This window comes from Branchiostoma floridae, chromosome 9 (assembly GCF_000003815.2).
Source record: "Branchiostoma floridae strain S238N-H82 chromosome 9, Bfl_VNyyK, whole genome shotgun sequence".
Classification (NCBI taxonomy): Eukaryota; Metazoa; Chordata; class Leptocardii; order Amphioxiformes; family Branchiostomatidae; genus Branchiostoma; species Branchiostoma floridae.
The window spans coordinates 12467899-12493356 of record NC_049987.1 but is presented as its reverse complement, the minus strand read 5'-3'; the positions used below and the strand labels follow the sequence as shown (position 1 = coordinate 12493356).

Below are 25458 nucleotides of genomic sequence, written 5' to 3'. Positions count from 1 at the left end.
CAATAATGCTTTTAATGGTATAGGACTGAATGATATGAAGTTCCCTCTACTTCTTTGAGTTGCTGATTATAGAACATTTTACTAGTGATTGCTGGTTCAGGGCATGCAGACTTAAAAATCAAGGAACAAATAGAAAACATTTGTCTTACTCTGTGGTTGGAATTATTGACTTGTAAAGTCAGCTTATTGGGAGTTTAGAGAGCTTTTTTAAAAAGTATGCTTTCTTGTCCTTTTATACTGGCATTGCTTTGACCAGCTTTAGCACATCTGGTGCCAAAGACATGATATAAATTACATTTGTATAAACTAACTGTCTAGAATAACATTTAATTCATCATGCAGAAACTAACAGCTGAAATCACCACACAGGACTGTTTGTGCAATACCGGTACAATATTTAATCCAAGAACTAAATCCACTTGCTCACAAAAATAACAGAACATAGCAGCCACCAATGTTACACAACAGACTATCCCTGCACATAAGATATAAGGACGGTTTAGCATTACTCATGTTACATCAAACATTGTTACTGTGACTAACCATTGTAAACAGTGGATTTGATTGTAAATAACCTTCATTGTCGCAATAATTTGAATAAATGGTTCATACATGAAGACACTGCATTCTATGTGATATTTTGTAAGATTGTCTTAACGTTCTAACACCTATAAACAACCAGTTTGAAAGTTACATGTATTTCCTCTGTTGAATCAGTGATGGGTTACCAGAAATGTAGCCTCTGATATGCATTACAATACAATGCTGAAGATGGATGAGAAAGCTTTCCTGAATAGGAAATCCTAGAACGACATGGAGCCACAGCACATGTTAATGTTAAGCATATGCACCACGTAAGCAGCACCCAATATCTCCAAACTAGTTTGCTTGCATCACAGTTTAAACCTTTCCTCCTAAAATGATCTTACCAAGTTGTAAAGCCACCCAATCTAAAAGAATTTTCTTAAATCTCGGTGTCCTTTACCATAATACAGCAGTTCATGCATTTATGTACAATGATAGGATGGGTCCTCTCCAGAATACTGTTTTTATTTCACAATTAGATATTCAGGTTCAAAGTCATTAAGTAGTAGCCAATAGAATGTCCATGAACTTCAAGGTAAAACTGGATAAAATGTATGAACACCCCAACATTTTGCTTGATTATTTCATTGCCAAGTCCTGTAATACTGTTAAAACATACTTTACATTAACAAGTACGTAAATATCGTCACGTACCTGTTAATGACTAATTCATCCACACCTGCTCCCCACCATACATTATAGATGACACAACAGTCTACAGCCATAAAATGTCTACCTGTATAATAAAAGCATAGTAATCTTTCTCTAAATCTAGTTCTTAAGATATACATTTCTAGCAAAATAATTTTTCAGCTTTTTCAGAAAATAGTAATATTTCACATGACTACAATTATCAAATAGCAACCCCCAGATTATATAGTCCTCACATATATTGTACATGTCTTGTATATTAAACCATTGCTGCTCTTGCCCCAACAGTGAATATGGTATTTCTTTGTGTCCCCGAATCTTTATGGCTAGCTACATTGTTCTAACATAAATGGATCTAGACAGGCACATTGTGATGCCATCACTCATTCATACATACATGTACATGTACATCAATGTATCTATGAGCGCATTTAAACTGAGAATATTTCCTACCCTGTACATGTGTACGTAATATCAGCTATTGCAGGCCTATACTACACAAGTAGGACCCACTACCCTTGGGTGTCCAGTATTAAAACAGTTAAAAGCCATGGTTAGTGTTAACGTATATTAGTCCTCCTAGAAACCAGACACTGGCCACTACCAGCAGTCCCAAGATCCCCTCACGTATGCCCTGCTCCTCAGACCTCTCGTTCAGTTTGTCCAGCTGTTTGTCCAGCTCAAGTCTAAGTCCCCTTGTCATGATGCTCTCATCTTCAGCATCATGTGGTAGAACACAAGAGTCATCTGTAGAATCTAAATCTTCCACAGTCATTTCTGCATTCAGGTCCTCTCTCCTCATGTGCGGTTGTGCTGGTTGTGAGTCGCTCCCCGGCTGGTCTGTGTTGTCTCTATACTGGTCATAATTGGGCTGATACACTCCTCTCCACCACTGTTGTACTCGGCCAAATACACCTGTGGGAAAAGTTTGCAGGAGAATGGAAAGGTGGGTCAGCTATCCATTTATGATAAGGGTTTGAAGGAAATTAAGAGGTTAGAGTACACTGTCTTTCCTGTAGTGTTTTATTGTTAAGATACTATATATCAGCTAACTTATGCTACAAATTGTAGTTCTGTTATGCAAGGATATAATATAGATGAAGTGAATGACATAATGGTCACCATGTTTAACTTACTTATCTTGGCATCTTGTATCTGTCCATCAGTTTCTTCTGCAGCTATAGCCTGCTGGGTCTCGAGGTTCTCAGGTCCACTTCTCGTCTCTACTTCTGCTGGATGTGTGGTGCTGCTGGTAGTCTCCTGTCTGGTCACTCCCCACCACCTGAAAACAAACCACCCACCATCTTCTTGCACTTCCTTTCCATATTTGGTCTTCACCTCTGACTCTTGTGGTTGTTCTTCATGTAAAGCACTCCCAAACAGAGCGTATTGTTCCAGTTCATGCAGCTTGATCCTCATGTTGTTAAGAGTGCTGTGCATCTCCTGCATGGTCTGCACTGTGATGTTAGTAGTTTCTCCTTGTTTGTGATCTTCGAGCTCTTCACCTGCTGACACAGCTTTAATCTGTGGCAACGTCTGCAGTGTTGCTTGAATCATTTCTTTCAGGTCACGAGACAACGTCAAGGTTTGTTTCCTTGTCACATCATCCATCTCCCACTCCTCGGTGATGTTTGAATCCTCCTCCTGTTCTTCCTCATCTTTGGTAAGAGCTGATTCCAAGTTGGCAGTTGTCGAGAGCAGCATTTTCCAGGTATTTTCAATAGCACAAAGTCTATTCTTAACATCTTCCTTCTTTTCCTCATCTCCAAGTTCACTCAACTCTGTAGGTCCCTGGTGGTAGATGTCCACCATCTCTGAAAGTGATGACTGTGCCTGGTTACAGTAGGCATCGACTAACTGTACATTTGCTATGAAGGCCTGCAGACCAGGTGGCATGGTAGGTACCTCTGTTTCCTCCTCTTTAACAATGTTTGTTTTTCTTCTGCTACTCCACCACTGAACCATTGTCCCAAATACTCCTGCTTGGGTTCCAGAACCTTGATCAGACTGTGGAGCTGTGCTTGATGTTTCTGTTGTGGGCTTTTCTGCTGTAGTTTCTTGGGTGGCATCATTTTCATCTGACATAGATCTTCCTGTGAACCATGCAGAAAATCTTTGCACCAAACCATATTTCTTGGGTGTAACTTCACTGTCAGTCTCTGTGGTTGTTTTTTCCACATCTGTAGAATCTGTTGAAAACTGTTTGATGCTTTTTGGTTTCGTCTCTTCGATTCCTGAATCTGTCAACCAATGGAATAGTCTTCTAAAGAAGCTTTCTCTTTGTACTTGCATGGATTCCTTTTGTTGTGACAAAGTCACCATTTTGCTTTTCTTGCCTCTAGCCTCCTTTTTCTCGTGTTTTCTCTTCATCTCTTTCATGACAATGTCTTCAACATCAGTGAACAGTTCTGTCACTTCCTCTAGCTTCATCCTGATTCCTTCCATCTCCTCATTGAACATGGTGTCAAATTGTTTCACACTTGAGTCATCTTCCATGAATGATGACACGCTGTACTTGTTGAAGACATTGAACTGGTCTATTTTTAAGGCAACAACGATGGATGAGATCCTCGTCAGCTGTTCAGACACTTTGGCATGGAGATTTTGTGATTCCTCAACTGCCCCCTCTTTAACTTCTATGGCCTTCATTTCCTCTGGAATGCTGTTTTGTAAGTCGGTGATAAGCTGCTGAACTGTCTCAAGTTTTTCACCCATCTTGACCAACTCGTCTTGTACATTGCTGCAGGTTTGAGAAATGCTTTCTGTTCCTTGACCTCGAAGCTTGTGGCTGTCTTCCATGTCGATCTGGATCCGTTTCAGCTCCAGAATGTGGACCCAGGTGATTTCCAGGTTTGTCAGAAAGGCCCGCATTTGGTCAGACGATGCAGCTTTGATCCTCTCCCTGGTGTCCTCTTCATCCTCATCTGTTTCTTCCTCATCAGTTTCATCTTTGATAGTCTGTTCTTGATGACTTGTCTCCCACCAATGTTTAAACATCCTTGTAAGGACCCCTGCACTCTGTGCTACCTCATGCTTGCTCTCTGGAGGTTCACTTTCCTTTTGTTGAAAGTCAGTGGATGGTTCTTCACAGCATTTCATGACTTCAGGTTCAATGTTGATAACTATGTCTGCTACCTTTGCAAGTTTGGCTTCCATGTTTTGCAGCTCTTTAGCTACATGGCCACTTCTAGGGGAATCACTCTGCTCTTGCATCCTTTGAATTTCTGTAAATATAGCATTTGTGTCTTCTAGATTTATCCTGATTGTCTCAAGATTCTTCTGCAGTCTGATAGACTCGCTATCTTCTTGATCTAGTGCTGGTGACAGTTTCTCATCAGAGGGAATCACTGTGCCAATGTCATTGACCAGCATGGCTATCTCCTCAAGCCTGTTTGCAATTAGTTGTTGCGTTGCTTCATCTATTTTCTCCTTATCTTCAGCATCTACTCCTGTACCACCATCCACTGATGGAGACTCCATAGTAAACCTCTCCTGCAAACAGCCACAGATGTTCTTAAGCTCAGAGAGGTAGATTTTGGTTACTTCAATGTTTGATTTGACTTCTTGAGTTAAGGAGATATCTGCACCCCTAGCCTCATTTGGAGTGACTGGATTTTGTTCTGCCCTCCACCACTGAAACAGTCTTCCCAAAAAGCCTCTCTGATCACTTGTTTCAGGCTCAGCTACCTCCTGTAGATCACTGTTTGCCTTCATGTCTGCAATTGCATCATCTGATCTACTAGGGGCTGAACTCTGAGTATTAGGGGCATCCATAACTTCCTGTACCATCTCTCTGCTGTCCTCCTTGCCTGAGAAGTTTGATTCAAAGTCAGTAAGTTCTTCTTTGTTTGGAAAGGTAACATGATCTGGGTCGTAACCTGTACTCCACCATCGAAATAGCCGCCTCAGCACCCCAGTTCTATTCCCGCCTTTAGGCATCTCAGCATCCTGCATTTCATCCTGTTTCTCAGGCAGGTGTGGACTTTCTGTTGATTGTGTTACAGTCGCTTTTGCATCTGTAGTATCACTGGTCCACCACCAAGAAAAGAGCTTGGGTGTTGGTGCATCTTCAACAGTTTTCTCAGAGTCTTCAATTTTGATATCTTTTGGTTCTTGCACCATGCAGCCTTGAGTCAAAGCTTCTGCCATAAGCAAGAGTTGCCCTGCCTTGTGAAGATTCTTTGTCATGTTGTTCATCTCCTGTCGCATTTGTACATCTGCAGAGATAGCTGTTGTGTCCGTGGCAGCCTCCTGGTCACTTCCTCCATCACTGCTGAGTCGTAGGTGGTATATCTCGTCAAGATGGCTCCTCCCTGCTTTACTCTCAGTCATGATTTGTTTAAAATCCTGTAAACAGAGGTTGACATCTCCCTGTTGCTCCTTGCCTGCATCTGCAATGTTACCATCTTCTGTACTTTGCTGGACTTCCTCAAGAAGGACTAGCACTTTTTCATTCATTTCCTCCATATGTTCCTTTTGCATCCTGATGGCTTTTTCAACTTCTTCAATCTGTTCCTCTGTGATTCCATCTCCTAGTCTATCACTGTAGGCATCTTCAAAACGCGTCTGAGTTTGTTTCATTTCCTCGACATAGGCCCATATCATCTGCATGTTTGCTATCAGTGTTTCTGTCTCCTGTGGAATACATGTGTCTGCAGGCTCCACTGTTTTTCTCCACCAAAGGAGACGGCCAAAAATTCCAGAAGTTTCCTCCTTCTCTTGCGTCTTCTCTGTTTCTGTTTTGGTTTTGTCATCTTTCTTCCCTGTGAGCTCTTGCAATAACATTGTCAACTTCTCTGTGATTTCAGTTGTGTTGGATTCAATGCTTTCCAGTTCCCAGACTATCTTTGTGTCTAGATAGAAACATGCTTCAGCCCCATCATCTCCCTCTGTGTTTTCCCTCAGTCTACGGTCATACAATTCTGTTATCTTTGTCTGTATCTCCTTTATGTCCTCACAACAAGTCAATGCCTCCAACAACAACTTATCCTGTTGTGGTGTTAAGACAGCCATGTGATAATCTTGTTCTGTACCTGTACCTGTAGCAACTGTTGTCTTCTTGTAAAGAAGCTCAGCCATTTCTGTGCTTTTTGACTCAATTGTTCTTAATTCCCTGCATATAACTTGGCCTGTCTCTTGTGTCCTTACTTCACTTGTACCCTCCCTGAATCTTTCCTGGTAGCTATCTACAACTTTGTCTCGTGCCTCTTCAATCTCTTCACAACAGACAAGAGCTCTTTGCACATCAGTGACTGGATCCGTTTTCTTGTCATCAATGTTTCCTACTTCTTCAGAGGTGTCATCAGAGACACTATCAAGTTGCTCTGGAGGATCTTCAGTGTTTCTTCGCATCCATCCAAAAAGTCTGCTAAGATACCCTCTACCTTCCTGCTGGGGTGCTAGAGCATCTATGTCATCCACCACACCTGGTTTGGTTGTCTTGGCAGACTCACAGGGTTTAAGTGCTCTGGGTTCAATATCAGATAGCATTGTGCCAACAGTACTTAGTGCTATGTCCAGCTCTTTTACTTCTTCAAAAATTCTACTAGCCTGCTCGCGATGTTCTTCTGTGGTAGATGTTTCTGCACTGGTGAGGGTAAGCAGCTTTGTTTCATACGATTTTAGATCTTGTATATGGACTAAAAGTTTGTCAAAGCCTACAACAATGTCTTGCGTTTCTTCTTCATCCACAAACTCTGTACCATTATTGTCCACATGCTCTCCATCTCTAGCTTGTCCATTCTTTCCAAGCTTAGCCATAATGTCATTCAGCATGACAACTCTCATTTTCATTTCATTGACATGTTCTGTTAGATCTGTTATCTTCTGTCCAATCATAGCTATGTTTTGTTGCGTACTTTCAGCGTCCATTGCTACATCTTTAGTTGAGGCTGAATCTTCATCTTCTGCATCAGCAACTGCTTGTCCCTGGAAGCCAGCACATATGTTCTTCAGGTCTATGACAACAGATGCAGCAGCTTTTGCACTGGCCCTTACTGCTTCAGCAGTAGTCTGCATGTCTTCTGTGTCTACCTCAGGAGAGTATGGAGCTAGGTTCACAAGTTCATCTTTCTCAGGGAAGGTCACATGGTCTGGGCTGTACCCACTGCTGTACCAACGGAACAGACGTCTGAATGCTCCCGTACTTTGTGTACTTTTTTCAGCAGCTTTGTCTTCATCATCTACTTTTTTGTCTATGTCAGTATCATCCTTGTCTTTACTAAGTGGTTCCACAGAGGTCAGTGAGATTGGTTCTGTAGTTACTTGACTGCTCCACCATCCCCTGAACCAGCTCTTTGATTGATCCTCCGCTTTCTTATCAACTTCTAATGTAGTAATGCCAAGGGTTTCATCATCTGTTTGATCGTGAAGGTTGTGACCAAGCACCAGTCCCTCAAATACTGTGACCAGTCGTCCTGCCTGGTTGAGTTTTATGGACACATTTTGTAGCTCCTGTTGCATTCTTGCATCAGTGAAGGCAGTAGTACTTCCTTCTGTCCCATCTTCTTCTTCTCCACCCACCTGTTTTTGGTACATATCTGAAATTTGGATGTTTGTATCTTTTGCCTCTTGTATCAGGCATACCACTTTCTGTAGTGTACTGTTTTTTCTGACCTGCTGTGTGGTATTGGTGCAACCATCCTGTTCCACATTTAAGCTTTCCTGGATTTCTTGGACCACTGATAGCACACTTTCTACTTTTGTGTCCATGCTTTCCTTATGTACCTGGATGGCTTTGTCCACTTCTTGGCACTTTTCATCTGTGATGCCATCCCCAAACCTGTCACTGTAGGCATCACAAAGGCTTGTCTGTGTTTCTTTCATTTCTGTGATGTGAACCCACAAACTCTGCATGTTGGCTATCAAAATCATTGTTTCTTCTGGCACGCCTGGAGCATCACCTTCCCCATCATGTTGTCTTCTCCAAAAGACATTTTCTGGAATCCATCTATAAAGTCTCCTCAGAATCCCTCTACTTTCCTCTTGAGGAGCTGTTAAAACCACTGTCTCGTCCACTTTCCTTTTTTTGGCAGCAGTCTTGATAGTCTCACAGTGTGCAAGTGCTTTTGGCTCAATGTCAGTGAGACTGTCGCCAACATTAGATGTCTTCGTATTCAGCTCTTTCATCACCTGAATGATTCTTGAAGTCAGATCATGGTCTTCTTCTCTGTCAGACTTTTCTGTGCTGGTTAAGGTTTTGAGCTCCACTTCACATGATTTGAGTTCTTGTATTTGAACCAGAAGTTTACCAAAGGCAACAATGAAGTCTTGACTTTCTTCATCAGTTTCTCTATCTTCATTTTCCACTTGTTCAGCATCCTTTAGCTTAGTGTCCTCTTTGTCTTTATGTGTGATTTCATACTGTGTTACGACCTGCATTTTAGTGACAAATTCTGTTAGATCTGTTATCTTCTGGCTAATCACTGCTATGTTTTGTTCCATGTTTTCAATATCCAAAGCCACTTCTTCAGTCTGGTCTGCACCTTCATTCTCTGTAGTAGCAATGTACTTAGCACAAATTTCCTTAAGACCTAGAACAACAGACATAGCAGCTTTTGTGCTGTCCTTATATGTATCAGCCATAGCCTGTTCATCTTTTACCCTCTCTTGTGGATGTTTTTCTGCCTGGTCCTCAAGCTCCCCTTTCCCTGGAAATGTCACATGATCTGGGTTGTATCCACTACTCCACCAGCGGAACAGCCGTCTGAAGGGTCCTGTACTTTGTTGCACTTTTTCACTTGCATTAACTTCATCATTTGCTATTCTGATGACATTATCTTCTTCCTTGTCTTCACTAGATGTTTCCACAGAAGACTGTGTATTTGGTTCTGTTGTTTCTTGGCTACTCCACCATCCCCAAGACCAGCCCTTGGGTTCTTCTTTCTTGGCTTCTGACGGGACGCTGTCTGTCACACTGTCCTCGGTATCGTCGCCTGTACTGTCTGTTTCATCTGGAAGTTTGTAACCAAGTGCTAGTTTTTCAACTGCTGTAACTAGCCGTTCTGTTTGAGTGATTTTCATTGACATGTTTTGCAACTCTTGTTGCATTCTTGCATCAACAAAGGCTTTGCTATCTTCATCTTTTCCATCTTCTTCTTCTTCAGTTGACTGTTTCAAGAAGATCTCAGAAACTTGGATGTTTGTATCTCTAACCTCCTGTATCAGTGATGACACAGTTTGTAGTTTGGTGTTTGCTCTGGCCTGTTGGGCTTCATTCTGTTCTACATCAGAACTTTCTTGAATTTCTTGGACCACTGACAGAGCTCTTTCTACTTTAGCATCCATGCTTTCCTTGTGTACTTGGATAGTTTTGTCCACTTCTTGGCATTTTTCATCTGTGATGCCATCCCCAAACCTGACGTCACTGTAGGCATCATGGAGGCTTGTCTGTGTTTCCTTCATTTCTGTGATGTAAACCCATAGAATCTGCATATTTGCTATCAATATCATTGTTTCTTCTGGCATAGCTGTATCATCATCGCCATCATCCTTATCTTTTCTCCTCCACCAGAAGAGACGACTGATAATTCCTGGATGTTCAACTTGAGCTACAGCCTGTGATGGTGCATCTGTTGTGTCATCATCAGGTTGTTCTGCGTTGAGTTCTTCCAACACTTCAGAAAGTTGTTGGATGGCACTCCCAGTGTTTGCTTTTATCCCTTCCATCTCTTCTTCCATCTGTGTGTCCAGTAAAAGGCATGATGATTCACCCTCATTGCCTCTTGCTCCTTCCCTCACTCGCTTTTGGTAGACCCTCAGTAATGTTTCTTGCCTTGTTTTCAATTCTTGCAATGAGCCATTGACTTGAAACAGTTTTTCCCATCCAGCATCTGTCAGCATTGGTGGACGGGTACCATCTTTTCTTGCCACTGTTTCATCTGTCAACTGAGCTACATCTTGTTTCTCAGGAATGAGATTCCAGACGGTGCAGATTTGTGACCCCATATTCTTCATTTCTCTCTTCAGAATCTGGTCCACCTCTTCACCTTGTACGTCGTGGATGTCTTTCCGGAATCGTTCTGTGCGCCGCTCTTCGATTGTTTTCTGCAGCTCATCCAGCTCCACAATGAACGTCATGGCCTTTTGAACATTGATGGTAAGGTCTTCTTTGCTAGTTACATGGATGTCTGATCTTGCAGGGAGTGTTGCTTGGATAGGGCTTTCTTCCTCAATATCTAAAATGCCCGTTGTACTAGCAAGTGTCTCATCTTCTCTACTGTCTGTCTCATCAGGAACAGTCTGTTCTTCATCAGTTGTTTCAGCTACTGTCGGTACATCTGTTGCTGCTACTTCAGGGTAAACCTCATCTTTCTCAGGAAACGTGAGATGATCTGTGTTGTACCCACTGCTCCACCAACGGAGCAGCCGTCTGAAGGGCCCTGTACTTTGTCGCACATTTTCACTTGCTCTCTCTTCCTCATCCTCTTCCTTCACTTCACTAGGTGCTTCAATAGGGACCTGTATACTCAAGCTTGGTTGTTTTGTTTCTTGATTGCTCCACCATCCCCCAAACCACCTCTTGGGTTCTTCTTTCTTGGCACTGTCTGTTACACTGTCCAGGGTTTCCTCATCTGCCCTCTCTGTTTCATCTGGAAGTTTGTGACCATGCGCCAGTCTCTCAGCTGCTGTAACCAATAGTTCTGTCTGGGTCAGTTTCAGTGTCATTTTTTGTAGCTCTTCCTGCATCCTTACATCAATCAAGGCTTTGCTGTCGCCATCTTTTCCATCTCCTTCTTCTTCAGTAGACTGTTTCTGGAACATCTCAGAAACTTGGATGTTTGTATCTCTGACCTCCTGTATCAGTGATGCTACCTTCTGTAGTTTGGTGTTTGCTTTGGCCTGTTGGGCTTCATTCTGTTCTACATCAGAACTTTCTTGAATTTCTTGGACCACTGACAGAGCTCTTTCTACTTTAGCATCCATGCTTTCCTTGTGTACTTGGATAGTTTTGTCCACTTCTTGGCATTTTTCATCTGTGATGCCATCCCCAAACCTGTCACTGTAGGCATCATGAAGGTTTGTCTGTGTTTCTTTCATTTCTGTGATGTAAACCCATAGAATCTGCATATTTGCTATCAAAATCATGGTTTCTTCTGGCATAGCTGTATCATCATCTTCATCATCCTTATCTTTTCTTCTCCACCAGAAGAGACGACTGATAATTCCTGGATGTTGAACTTGAGCTACAGCCTGTGATGGTGCATCTGTTGTGTCATCATCAGGTTGTTCTGCGTTGAGTTCTTCCAACACTTCAGAAAGTTGTTGGATGGCACTCCCAGTGTTTGCTTTTATCCCTTCCATCTCTTCTTCCATCTGTGTGTCCAGTAAAAGGCATGATGATTCACCCTCATTGCCTCTTGCTCCTTCCCTCACTCGCTTTTGGTAGACCCTCAGTAATGTTTCTTGCCTTGTTTTCAATTCTTGCAATGAGCCACTGACTTGAGACAGTTTTTCCCATCCAGCATCTGTCAGCATTGGTGGACTGGTACCATCTTCCCTTGCCACTCTTTCATCTGTTGACTGAGCTTCATTTTGTTTCTCAGGAATGAGATTCCAGACAGTGCAGATTTGTGACCCCATATTCTTCATTTCTCTCTTCAGAACCTGGTCCACCTCTTCACTTCGTACATTGTTGATGTCTTCCCGGAATCGCTCTGCGTACAGCTCTCTGGTTGTTTTTTGCAACTGATCCAGCTCTGTGATGCAAGTCATGGCCTTCTGAATGTTGATGGTAAGGTCTTCTGTACTAGTTACTTGGTTGTTTGTTCTTGGAGGGAGTGTTGTTTTGAGTTGGTTCTCATCCTCAATATCTAGTGAATTAGTAGTGGATACCTGTTCGACTGAGGCAATATTTGTACGTATGGCAATGATTTCAGGTAATGTCCCTAGTTTTGTCTGAATTGTTCTCATGTTATTCTGTACCATCTCATGTGTTGCTGTCACATCTCTATCTTGGTCATCGACCTGTGAGGGAGCATTAACAATGTCTATTGTCTCAATGCATAGCACATGGATTTCTCTCAGCACTGTAGAAGCTATACTTATCACTTTTTTCTGTTCACCCTTGTCGCTTTCTTGCTGATCTCCCACGGCAACTTCAGTTGGAATGCCAGTCTCAACCTCTGCCAACAAGGACAAAGTCCCATCCACCTTCTCCTGAATAGTGTTCATCCCTTCCTCCACCTTAGAAGTCATGTCGGAGTCATCTGGTTTGCTCTCTACATTTTTAGAATTGTAATCGTCTATTGTGTCCTTGCAGACAATTTCCATTTCACCAATACGGCTTGCAATGATCTGCATGTTTGCATTAAATGCTGTAGTCTCTGGGGCCACCATTGTCCCTGTTATTGCTGGGATGCTGTCCTCTTCACTTTGGTCATCTGTGTCTGTCGCTTCTTCACTTGTGGTCTCTTGGAAGTCTTCTTGCCCATCTGAGATTTCATGTGTGCGTTTTGTTGTGAAGATTCCACCGAAGAATCCTGCATCCGTTTCTGCTGTAAGTTGATTGATGGCCTGGGCTTCTATCTTCTTCACCATCTTTGCCATCCGACACAGTCTGTTTCCCATCCTCTCAGTTTTCCTCTGTATTTTTGCATCTACATATGCTGTGTCCCTTCCCCTTTCAGCATCTGCCTCACGTTTTGTCTTTAGCCCGGCTAAGTTCTTATTCATCTGTTGGAACTTAGCCATCAGTGCTAAAAAATGCTCCCGCTCGGCGTTGGATATCTCAGTTGTAGAGCGTACTAAGGAAGCCATACTGTCCAACTTGCGGTCCATTTCTACTGTTTTCTCTTTAGCTTTCTTGCTTGTGTCCCCGTTAGTTCCTACTGATGCACCTTCAGTTGTTACCTCCAACATGTCACGATAGACATTCTGTAACTCTTCCATGTAAATCCACATGATCTGCATGTTAGCAATGGTTTCCTTTGCCTCATCAGATAGGTCAGGAACAACAGCATCTTCTGCAATCTCATCTCCTTCAGTTTTAGAGACATTTACATCATCATCTGCCTCTTCTCCTGGAATTGGAGGTTTTGGTGTGGAGGATTCTTTGACTGGTCCTCTATGCCACCAACTGGATAGCCCGCCAAGGAAACTCCCAGATCTTTCTTCTGTGGGGCTCTCTGAAGTACCTTTCTGCTTCCTCTTTTGGGATATTTCTTCATCTCTCAAATCAGCCATTTGTTGTTCTATCAACGTGACAGACTGAAGTGCTTCATCTGTCTTAACAGCCATGCCTTCCATGTCTCTCGAGATGTCTGCCTCAGTCTTGGTGGGTTCATCACTGCTGCCATCTTCAGCCCCCAGCCGTTTATATGAGCTTTCAATGTCACTTTGGATCTTCTTCAATTCTTCCACACATATAGACAAGTCTTGAAGCTTTCTATGTACTTCCTGTCTTTGACCAGTTTCTGCTGAACTGTCAGTTGTATCTTCTTTCTGCTCATCTACGTCAACATCCATGGATGTTTGCAAAACTGCGAGTACTGTTGTCACTTCCTCTAACTTCTCCCTCATCTTTGCACCCTTGATTTGCATTATGGGGGCAATGTTTGATGCATCTACATTTTCACTGCCTTTGCTTACTCCTTCGATGCAGGTGTCTGCCATGTCTGCCCTAATCACGTGGAGTTCTTCAATAAGAACTTTGATGGTGTGTACATTCTGCAGGCGACTAGTAGGTAATGTTTCTCCATCTTCTGCTTCGGAAGTGTGCGTTAAACCTGTGATCTGTGATGCTGTCTGGCTTTGAGAATCACTCTCTTTGTTATCAACTGCAGAAACGTTGTTAGATGTGGATCCATTGGTCCTTTCACTTTGCCACCAACTCATCAGTCCACCAAAGAAAGTCCTAGGTTTCGATCTCTCAATAGAGTGTTCTGCAGTTACATTTTGCCCCCTTTCTCTCGCCTTTACGCTGTCTTTGTCATCTAGGCCTGTGACTGTAGCACCTTCAGTCCGCTGCTGAATCATCATCCCCATTTCTTCTTTACTTAGCTCTTTTTGTGATTGGCTAATGGCAGCTTGACTGATGACATCACTTTCTGTGGTGCCTATACCTGTGTTTACAGAAACATTTGTGCCTGGTTTTTCTGTCTTGGAAATAAACACTACCTTACCTTCAGGTGCAAGGATGCTGTCAAGTGAGGGTTCTCTGACTGGTACATTTCGCACTGGACTTGTTTGTCCAACGACAAGAGTACTGGATTTTGGATCTTCAGGTGGTATCTCTTGGCTGAATTTTGGTCCCTCTTCTGCAGCTTTCTCATCATCAAGAAGACTAACCACTTGACCTTGTATTGACCTATTGACTTCCGTTGTTGTGCTAAGTTTGATTCTCAGACTTTCTATTGCCCTGTAGACAATACTGTGGACATTTTCTTTATCACCTTGGTCTTGGTTGTAGAATTCTCCAATTTCCCCACAGATTGGAGTCAGTTCACTTATGCTTGCAGACAGCATTTCAAGCCTGGAAACCAAATCTGTTCTTCCCTGCTGGCTGAAAGACAGGCCACCTGTCTTTTCTCCTTTCTCTTCATTTTCCTTATCAGACATTGATATTTGCAGAACTTCAAGGACTCTGCTTGCTTCCTTTAGTTTTTTTGTCATCTCGTTGGCTGTGTCTTGTATTATTGCGTCTTCACCAGATGTATCTTCATTCCTGTTAGCAAGTCGGGTGTGCATTTCATAGCTGTGGAAAATGATTGCCTGAAGTCGCTGGAGTTTTTCTAGCAGGGCATTAAGAGTCCGTGTGTCCGTGACAAAGCTTTTTGTCTGTTCCTTGTCTTCAGAATGTCCAATTTGTTGCTGGATTATCTTCTTCCTTTTGTTTTCAGGTAATTCATTTTGTGCTTGCCCAGAATCTGCTGCCATGACCTCATCACTTGTGGTATTGTCTCTCCTTTTTGCATCAGTTGAGACAACTTCTTCACGCAGGAAGTCTCTCTCAGCCTGTTGCTTGATTATCGCTTCCATTTCATCTTCCGGCAATTTGTTTTGTGCCTGCCCAGATGATGTGAGCACAGCAGTTTTGTCTTTCTTTGTTCCGACTTGGTGATCAGTCACACTTTCATTTTCAGTGGATAGCAGTTGCAGTTGTCCACCCAATGTGACGTTGTGAAAAGCAGTTATGTCTTCCTGGACACCAATTGCCTCAGCATCAGCATCTTTGATATCTCTCTCATCTGGGTCACCTTTCCCTTCTTCATCTTTATGATGAATAGGCTCCTTGCTTGTGGGCGATCTTTTGTCTGACGCACCTCGCCACCAATCCCTTATTCCATCGAAGAAGCCCTTTGTAGACGTTTCCTCTTCATGTGGGGATTTTTGGTCCACTGTTTGCTTCTCCTCAGTCTGTTTGCTGTCTTTCATAATATGAACCTCCATCTCTTGCATTGTAGTAACTGCAGTATCAAGCTTGATTTTCAGCCTTTCGATAATGCTGCAGATTTGGCTGCTTTTACTTGAGTCATCGCTGTTGCTCCTGCACAAGTTTGCCATTTCCTCCTGGATCCCCTTTAACTCTTCGCTACTTGCAGACAATTGCTGTAGATTCGCAATGAGATTTTCTTTTTGCTCCTTGCTGAAATCTTGGTCTTCAATTTCACCTTCGTCATCATTGTTTGATTCGTGAGACATAGATGACTGCAAACTAGCAAGCACTGTTTTCATTTCTTCTAGGTTCTCTTTCAACTCTTCATTCTTCCTCATTATTGTGGAGTCAACATCACTGTTCTCGTTGTTTGAACTGTCACCTATGCTGAAATTCTGCCAGATGCATATTTGGATTTTCTGGATTCTTTCAATTAGAACTTTGATGTATTGGGTGCTCTTGATAACATGCTTTGTCTTTTCTGTTACAGCAGATACGTCAAGTTGTTGCTCTATCGTAGTGTCAATATCGGTTGCAGACACATCTTGTGATGGTTTGGATAATGTGGTACCCTGGTCAGCTGTGTCACCTGGTTGTGATAAGAGTGATGACCTTTTGTTAATGTCTTTTAATGCAGATGTAACTGTGTTGGCTGTTTCTCCAGGTTCTTTGGCATCTTTTGTCACACTATCATCTGTTTTCCCCTTTGCTGGCAGTTTGGGCCCAAATAAAGATCCAACATTTTTCTTGAACCAGCTAACTCCTGACTTCTCATGTGAGTCTTTGTCAACATGTTTTATATCCCCACTGTTGGGTGTGTCTCCAGAGGCTGACACTTCATCACTTGTCGTGGAGACTGGTATGTCCTTGGTTTGTAACTCCTTTTGCCCATCATGATCATCACCACCTTTTTGTTTTGGGCCACCAATGAAAGCATCTCCAATGTCTTGACTGATTTTCTCACCTTGAGTGTCTGTTGTACTGCCTTGTCCAGTCATTTTCTCATCACTGTAGGAAGTTATATCTCTTCGTGTTATACTTGTGTCTTGATGGTGAGACTTTGCCTGAACTCCTTCCATCTTGTTTGAAGGTTGACCTCCTGAGGCACTTGGTTGTTCTCGTTTGTCGTGTCTGGCAGAGTTGGCCTGTGTGTCTTCTCTACTTTCAGTGTCATGCCCATGAGAACTAGTTTGCATTTTTCGCATGTCTTCTGGACCTTGTCCTCCTTCTGTGCCACTGGTCCCCATCGTTCTTCTCCTTTGTTCACTATCTTCCACAGTTCCTTTGTCATCTGCCTGGTATGTAAGTCGCTTCCTACTGGCAACGTGTCCCCCAACAGTCGGTGTGATTTCTCCATCGGTCGTATGAGACTTGTGACCAAAGTGGGCTGTTTGCACCACAGTTGAGCTTGTGCTTCCACTGAAACTCCCAGTAGTTTCTTGTTTATCATGCGACCCTGAAACACCCAGAATCTCAATACTGTCCTGACTGTCATCACTTTCCACTCTAACACCTCCCCTTGCAACAACATTTACCACTATTTCCCTGTTAGATTCATATGTGCCAGATGACTGGATGGGTGTCCAGCCTCTGAGATCTCTGTCACTATCTGAGGTGCTTCGAGCGCTATCCTCTGCTGTAGTATAGTTGTCTGTCGAAGCACACTGTGATGATGTACCGTCAATGTCATCAGTATCAGATGTGCCACCTACTTTCTGTCTCGAGGTCGATCTCTGGTTCTCACGTCTGGTGCCTGCAAAGTCAAATCTTGTGGAACTTGCTCCTCCAACTTCCAGCAGCTTTCTGCTGCTTGGAGACAACATTGGAGTAAGGCTGGCAAGAGATGGAGACCTGTCGCCAAATAGCAGTTCTCTAACTTCCTTCTTCAGAAACTCCACACTCATGAGCTCATCTCTCATTTCTGTATTTTGTTTCACAAGCTCTCTCAGCATTTCTTCATTACCCTGCGATTGAGTTTCCAACAAGGTTGCCCTTTCTTCGAGACTTGTCTTAACGGAAAGGAGGGTGTCTACCGTGTCCTTTGCTTCTGCTAGTTGACGGTCTATGTTTTCATACTGAAGCAACTGGGATGTTACGTTCTTCAACCGATCATCAAGGTCTTCATCATCTTCCCTAAAGGAGCCATGATCTGCTTCGATGCCCACTTCTATGCCAGTGGATTGGATGATATCATCTTTATCTTGACGCAGCTGATCAGCTTCTGTTTGCACCCTATACAACTGCTGCTGAAGAGCAACAATGTTGGTTGCCTCCAAAGACAACTGTTCCTTTTCTTCCTCCAGTTGTTTCATTGCAACACTTGCATTTTGCAGTTGCTCCATCAGAACAGAGACTTTTTCTGCATCAGATAGTGTACTTAGGTAAGTTGCGTCCACGATATGCAACTCGTATCTACCCGCTTTGGGGGCCAAATCTGGAGAGTGAGCCTCCAGCGTGAAATCCCCCTTTTTTGCAACCCCGTCCTCAGTCAGTCTTGGAGACGGTTGTGCTCCTGTCTCATCAGAAGTTTCAGTTTGTAAGGAATATTTAGGCTCTTTCATCCCATAAACATTAGTTTCTAGTTTCTGTATTCTTGTTGTCATAGAGCTTTCTTCTTCTTTCTGTGCAGCTCCTTGTCTTGTCACCTCACGTTTGTCTGTTACTGTTGCTTCTTTCTTTTCCGACATTTCTTCAAGTTGTACTTTCATCTCATTATACTTTATCTGCAATTCACTCGCCCCCTGAAGTTCAGCCGCCATCTTGATCTGTATCTCTTGTAGACGGTCGATTTCTTTTCTTGCAGCCTGAAGTTCCACTTTAAGGGACTTAGTCTTTTTCGAATCATCACTCGCCATTTCCTTATCTTTCTTCAGTTTGCTTGCCCGTCTTCTTGCTACCCCTGGCTCTGTTTGAATGTCCTTCGCGTCGCCGCCTTTCTCACTTGATGGCACATTTCTTGTAGAAACAGACCTTTCAATATTGATATCCTCATCACTGGCATCACCATCTTCTTCATTCTCTGTGGAGCTCTCTTTCTTTGTGAGTTTGCTGTCCCTCTTTGTTTCTTCGGAACGTATTTTCTGTCGTGATGCTCCTTTCTCTCTTCTAAGTTTAGCTGCCCGTTTCCTGGCAACTCCAGGGTCTGTCTGTATCTCCTTTGCTTCCACTCTCTCTGATGGACTACTGTCTGATCCATGCAGCAGTGTTTCTTCATTTGGCGACACACTTCTTATGAAAACAGACCTTTCAATCATATCATCGTCACTACCATAATCACCAACTTCATCCTGTCTCAAGCTCTGTATCTCGTTCTGTGTTTCTTTTGTCCATTGCCTTTTGCCAACCCCTGCTCGTTTTTCCATTTTAAGTTTAGCTGCACGTTTTCTGGCAACTCCGCGGTCCGTCTGTATCTCCTTTGCTTCGACTCTGTCTAATGAAATCTGTCCATGCTGATGTAGTTCTTCATTCATCGTGGATACGAACCTTTCAATATTACTATCTTCATCACCACCACCATCAATATCTTCATCTTCACTGGAGCTTCGTCTTTCTTGTTGTGAGACGGTGTTTTTTCTCTTCGTTTCATCTGACGATATATCTCGGCCTGATGCTCCTCTTTCTCTTCTGAGTTTAGCTGCACGTTTTCTAGCAACTCCAGGGTCCGTCTGTATCTCCTTTCCTTCTACTCTCTCTGATGAACTGGTGTTTGATCCCTGTGACAGTGGTTTTTCTCCCCCTACCGAAGCGCCGATTCTGTGGGTGCTAACTTCTGCTTGTAACAACAGCTTTTCCTTCTCCAGCACTTGTATTCTTTCCTTTAATTCTTGAACTTCTGTCTGAATGTCATCTACTTCAGTCGTGATTAATATAGTTGGAGAAGTCCCTGGCGAAACAGACGGTTCAGTGTTACTATCGTCTTGCATTTCGGTCTGCAGTTCCTTCTTCGGTTGTCCCATTTGATTTTCGCTGCCATGAGCCGTTCCCCTGGCCATTGGGTACTCAGCTTCACTATGTCTATCTTGTTTGTTGTCAGTCGGTGTGTCGCTAGCTTCATATTTCACATTTGCAACGCTTTTGTTTGATTCCTGACTTTGTACGTCATCCATAGCCATCGGGAAGTCCGCCTCTTTCTGGTGGGCCATTCTTATTTCTTCTTTTAAGAGTCTCCTTTCTTCTTCAAGCGATTTTATTATTTCCATTGCCTCAGACAGCTCTGCATCAACACCCTCTCCTGTGGTGATTACCACACTTGTTGACATGGTTGTTGTATAGTTAGATGCATCGTCGAGGTTATCGCGTTCTTGTTTCAGGCGTTGAATTTCCTGTTTCGCAGCTTCAAGATCTTTCGTTAGATTTTCGAAATCCCTTTCCTGCTCAACAATTTTGTCCTGTTTCAGTTTGGCTGCACGTTTCTTAGCTATTCCCGAGTCTGTCTGTATCTCCTTTGCTTCAACCTTATCTGCAGTACTTCTTTTCTCTACTTGATGTTGGTGTACTTGTTCTCTTACGACAGACAGCTCGCTCTCGAGAATGCTAACTTCCTTGACTTCTTCTTCTAGTAGCCTCTTTTCTTTTTCCAGTGTTTGTATCTTCTCTAGAGCCCCCTGAAGTTCTGTCTGGACGGTAAAAAAGTTCTGTAGTTCCGTAGTTAGGGACATTTTGGCTTCTTCAAGTTGTGTTTTTAATTCTGTAGCGTCTTGTGATGTACTGTTCAGAGTTTGTTTCTCGTCCTCCAGTAGTTCTATCTGAGTGCGAGCATCCTGTAGCTCTTTCTGAGAAGAAGCAAAATATTTGGACATCTCTTCTTTCTCCTCCTGAAGAATGTTGACCTCCTTCCTTGTCCTCTCCAAGATGCTGGTAAGTTCCTTACTCTTCTTCTCATGTTCTGATGTCTTCTCTCCACTTTCTCGAAGTTCTTGGATAACGTTACGGGCTATGGCTATCTCCTTTTTCAATCCTTCCATTTCGTTGATTTGGTTACTTAAACCTTCTTTTTCCTTCTGTAATGCTTCCAGTGCTTTAGCCTTATCCTCGACCTCCTGCTTGATGACAGCAAATTTCCCTTGAAACTGGGCTAGTTCCTGCTCTGACCTTTTTAAATCCTTCATCTTCTCCTTGAGGCTGCTTACCTCGCTTTCAAGTGATGCGGCATTGGCGACCTCCTTTTCCTTCTGGGCGAACTGTATCTGGTAGACTTCTCTTTCTTTTATTAAATGTTCCTTTTCCGCACGGAAGATGGCCAGTTCTTTTTCCTTGACTTGTAAGTCTCGCTCTGCTTCCGCGGCCTTCTCCAGACGAGATGTTAACTCCACAATCTCAGTCTCAAGTGTGATGACACGTTCGTGGTGCTCCTTTTCCTTCTTCTCACTGAGGCTCTTATTCTGATCTTGTAGCTTCTTATTCTCTAGCTGCAAATCTTGGACGAGTTCCACATTTTTTGTTAAATCGCCCTGTATTTTGTCAAAAAGCTCCGCTTGCGTTGTAAACTTCTCCTGGAGGCTCTGTATCTGTTTTCTTGCTACATGCAGGTCCTCACTCTGTTTTTGAAAGTTGTCCTGCTCCTTTAAGAGCCGTTTGTTTTCCTCACTCAACACTTTCAACTGGTCTTGCGCTTCTTGTAGATCCTTTGCCTTCTGTTTCTGTTCTGACGTCAACAGTGTCTGTTTCTCAGCTTCCAGTGCCTTGATGTGGATACGGGTCTCTTCTAGCTCCTGCACCGACGATGAAAACTTTCCTTCGATCGCGTCCTTTTCTGTTTGCAAGGCGTCCATGTTTTTCTTGAATATCTTTAGGTCATTCTCCAGTTTGGCTGATTCTTCTTTGTGCTTAGACTTTGTATCTTCGTCGCCCTCTCTCAGCTGCTCTATCACCGCGCGTGCCACGGTGATCTCTTTCTTCAAGTCACTTATCTCAGCAACTTGGGTTTCCAGTTCTGCATTTTTAACCTGCAGAGCATCAAGTTCTTTCTTTGTGTACTCAAACTGTTCCTTTGTTGTTGTGAGTGTCGTATCTTTTGCATCCAATTCTTTCACCTGTCCCTGTAGCGTCTGTATTTTCTCCTCTGCTGCTTCAAGCTCCTTTGTTCGACTCTCGGCGTCTTGAAGAAGGACGGCCTTTTCTGACGTGACTGCTGCGAGATTCTCGCGAGCCTCCGTCAGTGCTGTCTCCAAATCTCTCTCCATCTTTTCGGTATCCCTGGCTTGCTCCACTAGAACAGCTAGCGTCTCCTGCAAGACTTCTATCTTTTCTTTTGCTTCCCTTACGTCTTCCTTATGTCTGTTGTATGCCGCCTGGTCCTCTAATAGACTTGCTCTCTCACGTCTTGCTACATCAAGGCTCTCTTTAACGTCTTGGAGTTCTTTCTCAGTTTCCTCCTGTTTCTTTAGGTCAACGTTTAGTTTTTCCACTTCCTGTTCCAGTAGTTGTACCTTCATAAAGTCCCTGGCTGTTTCATCTACCTTCAGACTAAGTGCCCCCCGTTCACTCTCCAACCTTGCATTTTCTGTTTGCAGGGCCCCTACTTGCTCAAGAGTCTCCACCAACATTACTTCGGCCTTCTTAGATACTTCAAGTTGTGCTTTCAAAGTTTCTATCTCTTGGCTCATCACCGATAATTTTGACGCTTCTCCTTCAAGTCGAGTCTTCTCATCCTCAAACTTATACTTCTGCTGTCTAACGGTGTCAAGTTCTGCCCTTTTGGAAGCTAAGATCTCCTCTGTGTATTCCAGTTCATCAGTCTTCTCCTTCAGCTGTGCTTGCAGGCTACTTATCCCTTCTGTGAGCTCACGTAACGCACCATCGCCTCCGAGGGCAATGACCTCCCGTGACCTCTCGACCTGTTGTGCGTAGTTGTCTTTCTCTGTGGTCAGACGTTCGATTTCAGATCGTAAGTGTGCGACCTCCTCCTGGGCTTTTTGTGTCTCCGTCCTTGCATCAGCCGAGTGTTGTACTTGCTCAGCGAGCGTGGAGTTTTCCTCCTTGAGTTTGTCAATTTGGACTTGCATGTCAACCACCTGTTGCTCATACTGCGCATGCGTAAATGACTCGCCTTGCACTAGATTGTTCTCAATGATGGTCTGCATTGCGTCATTTGATTGACTCTGTGCCGTTTTAGGTCGCTCCACTTGTACTGTCAATGATGCATTTCCCTCTTGGAACAATGCCAATCTAGCTTCAGGTTCAAGTTGTTCTAACGCCCTCTTGTCACCCTCTATTTCCTGAAACTCCCGCCGATGGCCCCCAGTATTATCGGCGTCATTTACCTTAGATGGACTGAGAATTTGCACTTCCTCAACCTTCACTTTTAAAGTTTTGTTTTCAGTGATTAACTGTGTGACCTTTGTCAGTAGCTCTTCTTTACTGTAATTTTGCAGGGTGTGTATGTCCACTTCACCCAAGGCTTCCTGCCCCATGGCAATTGTTACAAAACTGTCCTCTACTTCTGCGGAATCGGGGTCATATGTTTCACCTAGTGTTTCCAGTCTATTCTTTAGTACCTTGTTTTCTACTTCTAGTGAGTGGACTTTCTGAACTAGGTTTTGCTGACCAAACTGGACAGATGTTACTGCGACATCAGCTGTACTGTCTCTGTGTTGGGCTTCATGGAACGTTTCGTCTGTTGTCTGTGTACTCGACCTGAATACCTTAACCGTTTGGCTTACTTTTGTGACAGTGTCAATAGCCTCCTCGCTTCGGATTCCTGTCTGAGTCAATGTTTGCACGGATCCAAGCTGTAATGTCTGTGAGGATCCGGCCGCATGTTCCTCGGTCGATGTCCCACAAGTCGGGCACTGAAGCGCGTGAGAATGGGACGTAATTCGCCCTCCCCCTTCGTCCCCTTCGCCTGCCGCCATGGCAGCACTGGCGCCCATCGTGTCACGTAACGACGCATTTTCCTCCTCTAGCTTCTCGATTTTCTCAAGATAACTCTTTACTAACTTCTTGACCTCGTCAACTTCCTCCAAGCCGACTAGCTCTGTTTGAACAGTAGCCGCCGTTCCAGCTCCCAGGACGGCTTTACGTGTGGTAGTTACTGTAGTGCTACTGACACTCACCTGGGTGGAACCGGTCGACTCTTCAACCGTCGGTGAGTCCTCCCCCTCCTTCCGCACCACCTTGTACTTGATCTTCTGGAACGGCGACGACGTGTCGCGGATCATCTTGACGCTGTTCTCCCACCGACCAGTGTACAGAAAGGAATTTAGGCGTGTTTGTCCGAGAAGCGGGCGCAGTGTCTGCGCATGGCGTCCGCCATGCTGTGGGACGACTCACCTCACCTATCCAGCCAGACGGGTGTTTTGTTCAGTCACGCAAGCGTTTAAAGCTCTCATTAATTATTCCGCTTCTCCCCCGTGGTCTGCTTTCACCTGCGGCAAGATGGAGGGAGGACGGACAGGTTTCCCCCATTGGAAAACGGGGCGTGTGCCTATTCATAATGCAGGCTTATTAAAATGACACAAGGTCTGTTCTGCGCAGCAAACTCTATTATGCCGACATGATTGTCGTCCACTTATCGTCGCTATGGCGATTTCACACTGTCTAGAGCGGAACAAGTCTTTCAGTTGTGTAAACATTTAACGTTGCAGACTAATTCATCATACGGATTGCCTGTGATAACTGTTGGGATCTAACACTCATATTAGATTGGATGATATATTTTACATATAGGTTCGAGCTTGTAATACAGGATCAATGGATACAGGCGTTCTATAGAGAAGCCAAAGCAGTGCAGACGACTACATTCGTAATTTGCTCTACGCACAATAGAAAAGGCTAACAGGGGGCAAATCTTATGAGAACAATTATAGCTAGTGCCATTAAGGGGACGGGGTGAAACCTTGGGCCGAAACCCTTATCCTAACGATCCCTACTCTCGTAACCAATCTATTGTAAAAACAACAGCAACATACCGTGTTGTCTCTGTGCGGGTGCTCACGTACACACGACGGTGTCGGGTGGCGGAGGTGCGGGGTAAATAGAATAGAACAGGCTAGTAAGAATTAGGCTATGCAAATATCGACTGCTGTATGAACCTTTAACCTTGAAATCTCTACGGTCAACTCGTATCTACAGCCAACACAGTCAACCTCTGTACAAGTTATCGGAGTGCACTGGGTATATGTCCACATGATCTATCACCTATGCCTCACCATTTGCCTCATGCATATGGGACTGTGGCACTTTTGAATGGCACTTTGAACTTCTAACCTTTCTTTTCTTAGCGTTGTCTGCTTGGCTGTAATGATCACACCCTGGCTGAAATAATTGAAAGTATTGCTGACAACTTTGGGTTAGAAGGTATATATACATACTACAGTATTAAAGAGGTTCTTTTTGTTGTCTCATCCTGAAGCTTCGATGTCCCATTTCCCGCAGAAAACTGAGAAACAAATGATGCACAGCTCAGTTATCAATTTTAGTACATTATGCATGCATCACATGAAGTACATGAGATGTGGCACAGTGGCCTGTTAGGGTGCTAACAGAAATACGACTTAGAATTCTCTACACCCCCAGTACAAGTATATAGCCATCCCGTCATGAGGGTCTGCATGGGGGGTCCTGACAACGCTTTACGCTAAATTCAGGACGGTCGACTACGTTTTACGTTAAATTCCGAAGGCTGGCAACGCTTTACGCTCAATTCAGAAAGGCCGGCAATGGTTTACGCTAAATTCTGAAAGACTGGCAACACTAGGCAAGGGCGGGGGGCATGCAAGGGAAGTCCGGGGAAATTGTGAAATCCTGACACCCTGAGACGCGTTTCCTACGTTTTTTTGGCTATTATATAAAGCTGAGTTAAATGACATTTCTATCAGCAAAAAGGGTGTTTGAGTTTGACACGTCAC

The 25458-nt window shown here is 43.7% G+C and overlaps 1 protein-coding gene across 1 annotated transcript; it reads right to left on the bottom strand.

Annotated features, from left to right (window-relative positions):
* Positions 1–383: 383 nt before the first annotated feature.
* LOC118422156 (extracellular matrix-binding protein ebh-like) lies at positions 384–25118 on the bottom strand. The gene is made up of 2 exons (XM_035829673.1): positions 2373–25118; positions 384–2151 (listed from the first exon to the last, which is right to left on the bottom strand). The coding sequence occupies exons 1-2, from the start codon at positions 23767–23769 to the stop codon at positions 1778–1780; spliced, it is 21771 nt and encodes a 7256-aa protein (XP_035685566.1). The 5' UTR covers positions 23770–25118; the 3' UTR covers positions 384–1777.
* Positions 25119–25458: the final 340 nt, after the last annotated feature.